We start from the raw sequence: 13,096 nt of genomic DNA, 5'->3' as shown, positions 1-13,096 counted from the left end.
CGGTCTGTAAATAATTGAGTCTGGACCAGACAATCCTCTGATTGACATCATCATAAAAGTGAGCTATTATCTTGACCCCAAAAGAGTTGTGGTTTACAAGTTCACACTGAAGAGTGAGTGAGTGAGTGAGTGAGTGAGTGAGTGAGTGAGTGTTGTTTTATGCCTCATTAGCAATATTCCAGAGACCTCAAATATTGCAGAGAGCAGTGACTTAACAAAACATGACTTGCAACAGGTAGTCTTGGCTAAAGAACAACAGAACAAAAACTCTAAAAGTTAAAATATCTGAATAAGTTTGTCCTTCAGTACATAACATGTTCATTTGCAAATATAAAATATCTAAATCCAGTCTGTGCCAAATAGCTTGTTTCTAATAAACTGAATTATAGCCTTATCTTCTTTAGACTTGTTCTTGACAGAGTAGTGGCGATAATCACAAACTGAAAATCTTCTTTGAAAAGAATACTGAAACTTCAACAAACACTTAAAGAAACAATTAAATGTTCGGTGTCTACAAGTAGTCAATTTGGGAAAAAAGATCTGCTGAGAAAAGGATTACTTGTGGCCTTCCAGAAACACCTGTACACAAGGTGTTATCTGTCTGACAAACGGTTCCTGTGCAGAGAAAGGGTTAACAAGGTGTTATCTGTCTGACAAACGGTTCCTGTGCAGAGAAAGGGTTAACAAGGTGTTATCTGTCTGACAAACGGTTTCTGTGAAGAGAAAGGGTTAACAAGGTGTTATCTGTCTGACAAACGGTTTCTGTGAAGAGAAAGGGTTAACAAGGCGTTATCGGTCTGACAAACGGTTTCTGTGCAGTGAAAGGGTTAACAAGGCGTTATCTGTCTGACAAACGGTTTCTGTGCAGTGAAAGGGTTAGCAAGGTGTTACCTGTCTGACAAACGGTTTCTGTGCAGAGAAAGGGTTAACAAGGTGTTATCTGTCTGACAAATGGTTCCTGTGCAGTGAAAGGGTTAACAAGGCGTTATCTGTCTGACAAACGGTTTCTGTGCAGTGAAAGGGTTAGCAAGGTGTTACCTGTCTGACAAACGGTTTCTGTGCAGAGAAAGGGTTAACAAGGTGTTATCTGTCTGACAAATGGTTCCTGTACAGTGAAAGGGTTAACAAACAAGGAACAGTTGGATAATAGGACCGCAGTTTAGAATAGAACTGATATCAAGAATTTTAAGTATGGTTGAAACTACAATTGTAGACTTGCACCAGTCTCTAAGGCAATAATTATTAGTTTACATAATACTTTCTAGATTATATAAATAAGAAGAGGAAGTTATCCAAATAAAAAGCTGCCATCCTTACTGTCCACTCATCTAGTCTTGCCTATCAGGAGGATAGAATTACTGCACATCCATGGACTTATCATTCAGTACAGCCTTGCAGCAAGGCTACTACAATACTTTTAAGTAGATTTATTTCATGTTATTAATAGATATGGGTTGTTATTCAAACTGAAGAAGGAAAGTGAAAGTATTTGGTAATACACGGTCCATGTGACCCACGGGCAATGTCATATGTTGAACCTAGGGAAAACTGTCAATTATTATGTATGGAAAATATTAATTTTATATGTTATTGTTTTCGTAGGGGGAAATGTGACTGAGTAGCAGGTCTGGTGCAATTCGGAAAAGGCCTAATGATACCCCACTACTGGTTCATTGCCATAGGATATGTCAAGTAAAGTGAAGAAAAAAAAAAGATGTTCTGTCTTTTTCAATGACAGACGGACATGCTGATCGCTATAACCCCTGTGTTTCGGGGGTCACTGTATTACGCTGGGCACACCTCACAGACTCCGTGCAAAATTAGCATTTCACATAGCGGAAATCACTCACTAACAGTATTGTCCTTTTTCAAATATTTCAACACATATGGATAACACGTTGTTTGAGAGGCATTACCTAGAAGTAAACGGATGACAAAGTAGACACAAGTTATGGATAACAACTTCTTTCGTTACTTTAATTACCTGCACCTACTATATATATTCTGTACCATGTTTAATATTCAGCCTTGCTTGACAACGATATAAAGACCTATACCGAAATGTCACCTTCACAGTAATTAAAGAAGTTGTTATCCATAACTTGTGTCTACTTTGTCATATGGATAACACATACATCCAGCTTGATACCGGTGTGAGAATCTACATCGAAACGTCACTATATGCAATAAACCAGAAGTTGTCGTCTATAAAGTTGTATGTTTTCTTAAAAAAGTTCATCTGTTAGCAAAAATCATAATTTAAAAATGTCAGGTGGCGTTTGTAGGAAATGGATAAGGTTAACACTGTGCACATTGACATATCTCCCTTAATTATGAACGTGCAGCTACATTCCGATGATGACATCATAACCCATATCCATAAATCAGTAAGTTAGTTCCAGAGTCAGAAAAGCAAATATTCCCATTGGCCCTGAGTGGTTACAAAGATATCCCCCAGTTAGAGTTGGTCATATGCACCTCTAGCCCCTCCTCTGGGTCTGCATATCGATGTCTTTTAATATCGAGAATAGAATTTTCATTTAAGATTTATCGTGGCAACAATCCTTACCTCTTGTCAGAATGTGGAAGGAGTAAGGAAGGGAGAGTAACATATAGTCTGTGAAATCTTCTATACAATACATTTCTCTCCTCTACACTAAAACAAACAACCACTCCTGATGCTGTTTCACAGAGCCGACGGGACTTGCTTCTACACAAATCTAGATTGGTTTTGTTTTCATAAAATATATATTTTAGTCATGGTTCAGGACTAGGAAGAAATATGTGAGTGAGTGAGTGAGTGAGTGAGTGAGTGAGTGAGTGAGTGAGTGAGTGTTGGGTGAGTGAGTGAGTGAGTGAGTGAGTGAGTGAGTGAGTGAGTGAGTTGGGTTTAAAGACACTTTTAACATTATTCCAGTTATATCATGGCGTGTCAGCTTAATGTGGGAGGAAAGCCCGAAGTGATGCGGGTCTCAGACGTTTACCACTTCGGTGAAACCCACAAGCATGGGTATGGTGCTGACAAACCTAGAAACATAATCCCCCCCCTATCACAATGTGAACTCAGGATAATTATGACTCCCAGTGACCCAGTGTAACGTGATCAGATGTTCAGATCCCTGGGGAGAGAGGAATGCTGATATCTTCATCTGCAGGTACAAGCCTGACTGTGTCTATGGAGAATGTGTGGGCTAAAATATGTTTGGATCTGATAAGACCACACGTTTATTATTTTGAGGTTTGCAGATCTGGCAAATTCAAAATAAAAACAAAATCAAATTCTTTACATTATTTAAACAATTTTAATGAACATAAATCCTATTAAAACAAAGACAATCTATATTAAATCGGAAATCACAAAAATATTCCTTACCTTTTTACTGACACTCAAACATGGTCAAAAACAACCAAGAATAAAGTATTCAAACTATTGATGCATGGCTTCTAATTGTGTGTGTCAAAGTAACGACCTTTCAGTTTATATACTTTCTTACAGGCATTATTTAACTTTCTTTAAACAGGTTAAATAATTTCTCAATTTGATGTTACTAATGAAGAGTCTAGTCTAATTGTTACAACAATACAAATAAGGTTTCACACAAGATCCAATTTCAAATTGATCCATTCCTTTTTAATCGGTGTTCAGTTTGATAAGGGAGAGTTAGGATAGTTTTACCAGGATTTATGCAAAGATGTCGGTTGGCAAAATAAAAATTCACTCTTGGCTGTTTGTGATGCATAAAATAGATAATAAAAAATATGAACCACATATGTTGCATCATATAGGGTATTTGACACAAAACTGAACAGGTTGATGCATCAGTTAATGATTTCATTGTCAAAAGTTTTTTTATAACCTGTGCACACATGTGACTGAGTGAGTGAGTATGGTTTTACGCCGCTTTTAGCAATATTCCCGCAATATCACGGCTTCACGCATTGTACCCATGTGGGGAATCGAACCCAGGTCTTCGGTGTGCTGTCATTGCTCGGTTTCTTACAAAAGTTGGACAGGCAAACTCAACTAAATGGTTATCATAGGTTACATAGAAAAGTGGGAATTGACCGAAATACATCACAAGGTACAAGTTGTGTTACCTATTGTAGGAATGGTCGTCACCAGCTCATCCAGCTTCAGCTTGTACAGGATTGTGGTTTTACCTGCACAGTCAAGCCCTGAAACACAGAAAACATTGTCAATAAATAAAGCGACAAAACCCTTTCCATGTCCAATAGAAGTCTATGCATAAAGCTGAGTCGATAGTAGGAATCAGACTATATCATGAGGGTGTGTTTGTGAATCACTATCAAATAGTCATGATACCAGGTGTTCGCGAAAACGTGAGTGTATCCTGCCACCGGTGGCACTTGTCACAAATACATGCAAAGGCAGGTCAATTATTCACCTGAAAAAAACACGGGAGCATATGGTACAAGGCAAAATAGGGAATTGCATCAGACATACTTTTGTCACTGATGCGTCATATTTGGAAATGTCCTCCACATGCCTACCACAAAACATTTTGAAAACTTTACTGAGGTCTTGAATGTTGTAACCTTGATCAAACAACTTCTGAGCAAGAGTCGTATGACTCTCTGTTGTACTTAAGAATAACATCGCGATATATAATATTGGTCCCAATCACACTACTCCCACCCAACACCCTACTCACTCACTCCCTCACCAACCCACTCACTCATTCACTCACTCACTGAAAGAACTCCTTGTTTTCAATTTAGTACCACCAAGCTGGGATGATTTGAAAGTAATTTCCATAAAAATAATATCTTAAAATAACATTTCAAACAAAAAGGCAATCTAAAGATGCCACAAAAAGATGTTTTGCGTCATATTTTTACTGACAAAGTGAAAAAATTATTTAGTCTGAAAGCTCAAGCAGTGATATGACACTAACAGAAAAACTCCATTATGCGTTGAACCACATGGTGAAACCAAAAACGTCCTTCCCTGACAAGGTACTGACGATGTGCACAATGTGCGTGTACAGGGTGCAGAGAGGGGAGAAACAGACGAGGCAGGAATATCACCCACTTGGAAAAAGGTTAAATTCTTCTACTCAAACATCAAGGGTAGTTTTTTAAAGGAAACTATTGACAAGACAGCTGCTGTCTGTCAGCCACCTGGAGGTCACAGCTGGAAAGCATCCTTCTGACATGTTCAGCAGGAACTTGTACCATCCTTCTGACACAATCAGCAGGAACTTGTACCTTCTCTCTCTCACATTCAACTGGAACTTGTACCATCTCTCTCACACATTCAACAGGAACTTGTACCTTCTCTCTCACACATTCAACAGGAACTTGTACCATCTCTCTTACACAATCAACAGGAACTTGTACCATCTCTCTCTCACATTCAACAGGAACTTGTACCATCTCTCTCACACATTTAACAGGAACTTGTACCTTCTCTCTCACACATTCAACAGGAACTTGTACCATCCTTCTGACACAATCAACAGGAACTTGTACCTTCTCTCTCTCACATTCAACAGGAACTTGTACCATCTCTCTCACACATTTAACAGGAACTTGTACCTTCTCTCTCACACATTCAGCAGGAACTTGTACCATCCTTCTGACACAATCAACAGGAGCTTGTACCATCTCTCTCACACATTCAACAGGAACTTGTACCTTCTCTCTCACACATTCAACAGGAACTTGTACCATCCCTCTCACACATTTAACAGGAACTTGTACCATCTCTCTCACACATTCAACAGGAACTTGTACTATCTTTCTCACACATTCAACTGGAACTTGTACCATCTCTCTCACACATTCAACAGGAACTTGTACCATCCCTTTCACACATTCAGCAGGAACTTGTACCATCTCTCTCACACATTCAGCAGGAACTTGTACCATCCCTCTCACACATTCAACAGGAGCTTGTACCATCTCTCTCACACATTCAACAGGAACTTGTACCATCTCTCTTACACATCCAACAGGAACTTGTACCATCCCTCTCACACATTTAACAGGAACTTGTATCATCCCTCTCACACATTCAGCAGGAACTTGTACCATCTCTCTCACACATTCAACAGGAACTTGTATCATCTCTCTCACACATTCAGCAGGAACTTGTACCATCTCTCTCACACATTCAGCAGGAACTTGTACCATCTCTCTCACACATTCAACAGGAACTTGTACCATCTCTCTTACACATTCAACAGGAACTTGTACCATCTCTCTAACACATTCAGCAGGAACTTGTACCATCTCTCTCACACATTCAACAGGAACTTGTACCATCTCTCTTACACATTCAACAGGAACTTGTACCATCTCTCTCACACATTCAACAGGAACTTGTACTATCTCTCTCACACATTCAACAGGAACTTGTACCATCTCTCTCACACATTCAACAGGAACTTGTACCATCCCTTTCACACATTCAGCAGGAACTTGCACCATCTCTCTCACACATTCAGCAGGAACTTGTACCATCCCCCTCACACATTCAACAGGAGCTTGTACCATCTCTCTCACACATTCAACAGGAACTTGTACTATCTCTCTTAAACATTCAACAGGAACTTGTACCATCCCTCTCACACATTCAACAGGAACTTGTATCATCTCTCTCACACATTCAACAGGAACTTGTATCATCCCTCTCACACATTCAGCAGGAACTTGTACCATCTCTCTAACACATTCAGCAGGAACTTGTACCATCTCTCTCACACATTCAACAGGAACTTGTACCATCTCTCTTACACATTCAACAGGAACTTGTACCATCTCTCTCACACATTCAACAGGAACTTGTACCATCTCTCTCACACATTCAGCAGGAACTTGTACCATCTCTCTCACACATTCAACAGGAACTTGTACCATCTCTCTTACACATTCAACAGGAACTTGTACCATCTCTCTTACACATTCAACAGGAACTTGTACCATCTCTCTCACACATTCAGCAGGAACTTGTACCATCCCTCTCACACATTCAACAGGAACTTGTACCATCTCTCTCACACATTCAACAGGAACTTGTACCATCTCTCTCACACAGTCAACAGGAACTTGTACCATCTCTCTCACACATTCAACAAGAACTTGTACCATCTCTCTCACACATTCAACAGGAACTTGTACCATCTCTCTCACACATTCAACAGGAAATTGTATTAATGGGATTGGGTGGTCAGACTCGCTGACTTGGTTGATACATGTCATCGATCCCAATTGCGTGGATCGATGCTCATGATATTAATCACTGGTTCCTCTAGTCCAGACTCAATTATTTACAGACCGCCGTCATATAGCTGGAATATTGCTGAGTGCGGCGTTAAACAACAAACCAACCAACCAACCAACCCTTGACCACAAGGTCACTGACATTAAACCAAAACCTGACTAACACACTGCCAGGTGACTGGGACCTCTAGCCATCTCTGTGAGTAGGGTGGTGCCACTGTCAGTGACATTAAACCAAAACCTGACTAACACACTGCCAGGTGACTCGGACCTCTAGCCATCTCTGTGAGTAGGGTGGTGCCACTGTCAGTGACATTAAACCAAAACCTGACTAACACACTGCCAGGTGACTCGGACCTCTAGCCATCTCTGTGAGTAGGGTGGTGCCACTGTCACTGACATTAAACCAAAACCTGACTAACACACTGCCAGGTGACTCTGACCTCTAGCCATCTCTGTGAGTAGGGTGGTGCCACTGTCACAGGATCACAGGAGGAAGTTCACGGTGGCTATCAGATACACTCAGGTTTTCCATTTGTTTTGAAAAAATACATAAGACAAAAAAAATTTAAAAACATGAAAGTTGACTACATAATTGATAAGTGAGGAAATACAATTGGTTCAGGACTTATGCTCTGGAAGTGAAGCCTTCATTGATTGGAATTTGTTGTCATGGAAACAGAAATATATACAAATTTAAAAAATTTCTAAACAGCAAAAGGCACCAGTTCATGATTACACTGCACAATTTGGTTAAGAAATATTGAACGATGTTTGAGCAACAAATCTCTTGACTGACCGGATGAATGGAAAGATGAACAGACAGATTGACAGCACCCATTCCTATATCCCCCTTCGTGGGCGGGAGTGGTCCGGGGTGGGGTTTTGAGGGGGTAGCTGTCCATACTACACACGGTACTTAGGAGACAAGAGGGAAATGACATACAATACAAGATAAACTGAGGAGCAAAGGAAACAATACCTATCTGTTGATTTTATCAGATGTTTGATTTTCAGTTGAAAATTTATCAAGTTAGCGATATTATATTCTAAAAATGAACTGTTATATATAAGTGGCACTTTAAGTCAGCACTCAAAGAATTGTTTATATGGCTGTATTTTTTGTGACATAATTTGTATTAATATTTTTAAAAATAAAATACAATTTGCTTCACATACATAACTGTTGATTGGTATCTTAGACATCTTATCTTTCGAAAAGGGGCGGTCGGGTAGCCTAGTGGTTAAAGCGTTCGCTCGTCACGCCGAAGACCCGGGTTCGATTCCCGACATGGTTACAATGTGTGAAACCCAATATCTGGTGTCCCCTGCCGTGATATTGCTGGAATATTGCTAAAAGCAGCGTAAAACCACACTCAGTCAGTCAGTCAGTATCTTTGAAAATCAATGAATTTGCTTTTTTCAGCACAAACAATACATTTCAAACATGGTAGGTGGGTGAAAACTCATTTCTTACCCCAGTCTTTACTGAACCAAAATGTTTTTACACAAAATTACCCAGCCACAGATTTATTGTTTGACTTTCATTTTTGTCAGGTACACAGATGACTTGAACAGTGTGCTAGAAATAAATAGGAAAAATTTAATTCCTTTCACCTCCTGACATTCAAAAAAAAAATATGAATGAAAATCTAATTAATTATCAACTTGCTTGATAAAGGTGTTAAAATCTGCACTGAAACGTCGCTCCTAATTGTAATAAAGAAGTTGTTCATCCATATACTCCAACTTCTAAATGCCTCTCAAAGGAGTCACTCTACTGCGGTCTTATCTCAAAAACAAAACAAAAATATTTCTCTTTATAGTCATGTGCATCCCATAGGCGGATCCTGAGGGGGAATCTGGGGGGTCCAGACCACCTTTTGAAAGCCAAATGTAGTATGTTGTAGGCAGTAAGATTATCTGAGTGAGGATCTTGATATTTTGGACCCCTCCCTTTTAAATATGCTGGATCAGCCTTTGCATTCTTTAATTTGCCTGAAATGTCTTTGACACATCCCCTGACAACGTGAATCATCAGGGCAGCACCTCGGGTCACATGAGAGGATTTTATGGTTAATTAATCCGTCAGACCTAACGAGATGTGCTTTAATTTGGCAGGGTTGTAGAAGCCCAACTGGTCTAATGATTTCTGCTTGCTACATACTACAGGCCTGTAGCAACATGCTACTACAGATACTGGTCATTACTCACTCCAGGCAACTGCCAGGGTTGATGGCGAGTGTATCTTGAAGGCCCACTCACGGACGTTCAGGTTGGGGTGTGAAAAACTCAATCAATCAATCACTGTTCTCAGATGATCCTGAACTTAACTTACACATAAAAAAACATGATATTGAACATCTTGAAATTCTGCTTATCTGGAACACTTTTTAAATATTTTTAATGTAATAATTGAAGGTTATTAGGCAAGTTGCTTTTTTCTGCAAATAGCCTCAGATCAGCCCTGACCATACATTTAATCATTTTTGTATTTACTGCCTTTGACATTTTGGCATATATTGACCAAGTAAGTCAGTGAAACAAGAAAGGAAATGGTTCTGCAAAACTGTTTTTACATGTTTTACATCAATGAAAAAACTGAAATCGTGAACATTTACAAAAATCTATTAAACTGAGGAAAACAAATGAGACAAATCATATTTTTCATCAAAACAATTATGATCCCAAAACAGAACCTTATCATTCTACTATTTCCATCATTGCAAGAGGTTATCTGGTGCTAACCACTGCTAACTGCATGCTAAATCTAAATTTGTTTGCACCAAAGACATGTGACTGACAACCCTGACTGATTCGGTTCATATGGTTGTAATAACAACATGCTTTATTATTCATGATTTACAGGAAACTATGTGCCTGTCAGGCTCGCAGAAAGAAAACCACTTAAGTACTAAGGCTTGAAACCTCAATTCCAGCTGAAACTAATTTGTTTAAATACTTTTATGGGCAGGTGAGTTCATGTAATTCCTGTGAAATGCAGTTCCATGTTCTGGATTGGGTTATAACTGCCTCGATGAGCCTCGATGAGCCTCAATGAGCCTCGCCGCACCTGCGGACAAACACGAGCTGCATCTCACTGACTTGACGTTCATCACCAAGATCGACAAGGAGACTGCACCTGTTTCTGCATCACGAGACTTCAATTCATGTCAGTGGAAGTCATTCTTCACCCACAGTGGCGATGTAATAAGGCATTGATTTAAAATGTGACTGGTTTAGTTCCTGATCGACTGACCAGACATTTGCACCTTTAGGATAAAACTAAATTTGAGAACAGACTACTTTTTACCACTTCTTTCAGTGGCATTTAGAAGTTGGTGTGATGAAGAAAGATCATCCCAATCAGCTTCCGTGGTTGTTTACCCTGCCCATTAGTCAATCCTTGGCTTCCAATCATCTTAATCAGCTCTCTGTGTCCATCAATCAATTTACTGTATAAACATTGATGTTAATAAGTATAAATACCTATGTTGTCCAGCACTATCCATCACTTGCTTGATAAAGGTGTCAGGATCTACACCGAAACGTCGCACTAATTGTAATAAAGAAGTTGTTCATCCATAGAACTTGTCTTTCAAGTCAAGCTCCTCACAGCGATATCCCGTTTGCGGAGCTCTCTATACTATCGCTGCCACCAGTCATAGCTCCCTATTGTGATATGTGGTGACAACCATGCTTGGAGTTGAACTCGCAACCGCCTGACTGCTGTTTACAAACAAGTGATGACTGCCATGACGTTGAGGACTCTTACCCCTGCTAACTTATTTTCCTTGTTTGTCAATTTGAATTTCATTACAACTATCATATAATTGGTACAGTAAAAATGTAAGGGAGAAGTTGGTTGATTTTCCGTTAGTCTGCAATCTCGAACAAATCTAATCAAACAAATAGTTAAATTCATCTGGGAAATATGGTTTGTCGTAAACCTTTTGAAAATTCACTATTATTGTATTCTCAAAGATATAATCAAAAGTATAAACATTATTACATTAGGGGCTAGAGGACAAATTTCAAGAATCTTGTAATGGCCGCGCCCACACTGGTGGCAGCGATGTTAACGAGAAAGTAACGAAAGTGTCACGCGCTGGGAAGGAGCTTGTTACCAAGAGTGTAACGAAGGTGTCACGCGCTGGGAAGGAGCTTGGTGGCAGCGATGTTACCGAGAGAGTAACGAAAGTGTCACGCGCTGGGAAGGAGCTTGTTACCGAGAGTGTAACGAAGGTGTCATGCGCTGGGAAGGAGCTTGGTGGGAGCGATGTTACCGAGAAAGTAACGAAAGTGTCACGAGCTGGGAAGGAGCTTGTTACCGAGAGTGTAACGAAGGTGTCACACGCTGGGAAGGAGCTTGTTACCGAGAGTGTAACGAAGGTGTCACGCGCTGGGAAGGAGCTTGGTGGCAGCGATGTTACCGAGAGAGTAACGAAAGTGTCATGCGCTGGGAAGGAGCTTGTTACCGAGAGTGTAACGAAGGTGTCACGCGCTGGGAAGGAGCTTGGTGGCAGCGATGTTACCGAGAGTGTAACGAAAGTGTCACACGCTGGGAAAGAGCTTGTTTCCGAGAGTGTAACGAAAGTGTCACACGCTGGGAAGGAGCTTGTTACCGAGAAAGTAACGCAAGTGTCACAAGCTGGGAAGGAGCTTGTTACTGAGAGTGTAACGAAAGTGTCACGCGCTGGGAAGGAGCTTGTTACCGAGAGTGTAACGAAGGTGTCACACGTTGGGAAGGAGCTTGTTACCGAGAGTGTAACGAAGGTGTCACACGTTGGGAAGGAGCTTGATGGCAGCGATGTTACCGAGAGTGTAACGAAAGTGTCACACGCTGGGAAGGAGCATGTTACCGAGAGTGTAACGAAAGTGTCACACGCTGGGAAGGAGCTTGAGAGGGCAGTGTTAGAAGGGAGGTAACTCTAAGACATGTTATAAAATATATTTATTCTTTTCTTAATTGTTCTTTGTTACATGTTCATCAGTCTTACAAATCTTTTCAGCAAGTCATTTAAAACACAGCCTCATTGAGCGTGTGCCGTGCGATGGTGGAATTACTGACATGGTAAACAAACCAAACTGTTTGGTGGTAACATCAATTAGAGGATGCTTGACATGTTCTGTAACTCATAGCCGACATTCTGGTCCGGAAGCAAGGTGAACATTTGCCATTGCACGGATATGTAAAACAGCGTTCCTCCATACAACATGAACAGATCGTGTGATCTAGAACACATGCTGCTGAGACCTACGCAGGATGTCAAGGTGTTTTTGTTTATGCGCACAAAAACAGGCCACCAAATTATGTTATTATTTGAAGTCTACCCTAGTTTGGGGGAAAAGCAAAAACTCTAAAAATTGATTTTATTTATTTTGTTTTTATTTTGTGATTGTAAATAATGATTTCTAAAAACTTCTTTTTGTCTCTTTTTTTCATACAACATGTGTATCAAGAGTTTTTTTAAATTAACCTCAGATCTTCCCTGAAAATATCAATTTAAAAAAAAACAAAACACCCTCTCAATGATTCCATTCCGATAAGTACATAGACAGTTGCATGATCGTAAATATATGTACACACATTTAAAGGCAGTGTTTAGGAAGAGAACTGTGTGGCAATCTTTGTGCGATCATGATTCTGGTACATGATGGCAGTGTTGTTAGCGTGGTATAACGTGCCACATTGGGAAGCTGGTAAAGGAAAACACTATGGTTGTAGCTCTGTATTTAAGACACAAGACAAGATCAACATCGTGTCTAGATAGCAGCTCAGAGGTAGGGTTACCACAACCACACAAAACCTAAATACAGGACACTTTTTATGGATAGCAACTTCTTTTAT

The 13,096-nt window shown here is 40.0% G+C and overlaps 1 protein-coding gene across 1 annotated transcript in view; it reads right to left on the bottom strand.

Moving 5' to 3' along the window:
* Nucleotides 1-13,096, bottom strand: part of LOC124120003 (ADP-ribosylation factor 3-like) — a 56,236-nt gene that overhangs the window by 6,246 nt on the left and 36,894 nt on the right. The window contains exon 2 of the mRNA XM_048382905.1: nucleotides 4,099-4,176. Within this exon, the coding sequence (XP_048238862.1) occupies nucleotides 4,099-4,176 (78 nt within the window). The remainder of the gene's footprint in view (nucleotides 1-4,098; nucleotides 4,177-13,096) is intronic.

The sequence above is a fragment of the Haliotis rufescens genome, unplaced genomic scaffold, assembly GCF_023055435.1.
Source record: "Haliotis rufescens isolate VD_foot unplaced genomic scaffold, xgHalRufe1.0.p SCAF_42, whole genome shotgun sequence".
Taxonomy (NCBI): Eukaryota; Metazoa; Mollusca; class Gastropoda; order Lepetellida; family Haliotidae; genus Haliotis; species Haliotis rufescens.
The sequence above is the reverse complement of the archived record's forward strand: the minus strand, read 5'-3'. Positions and strand labels throughout refer to the sequence as shown.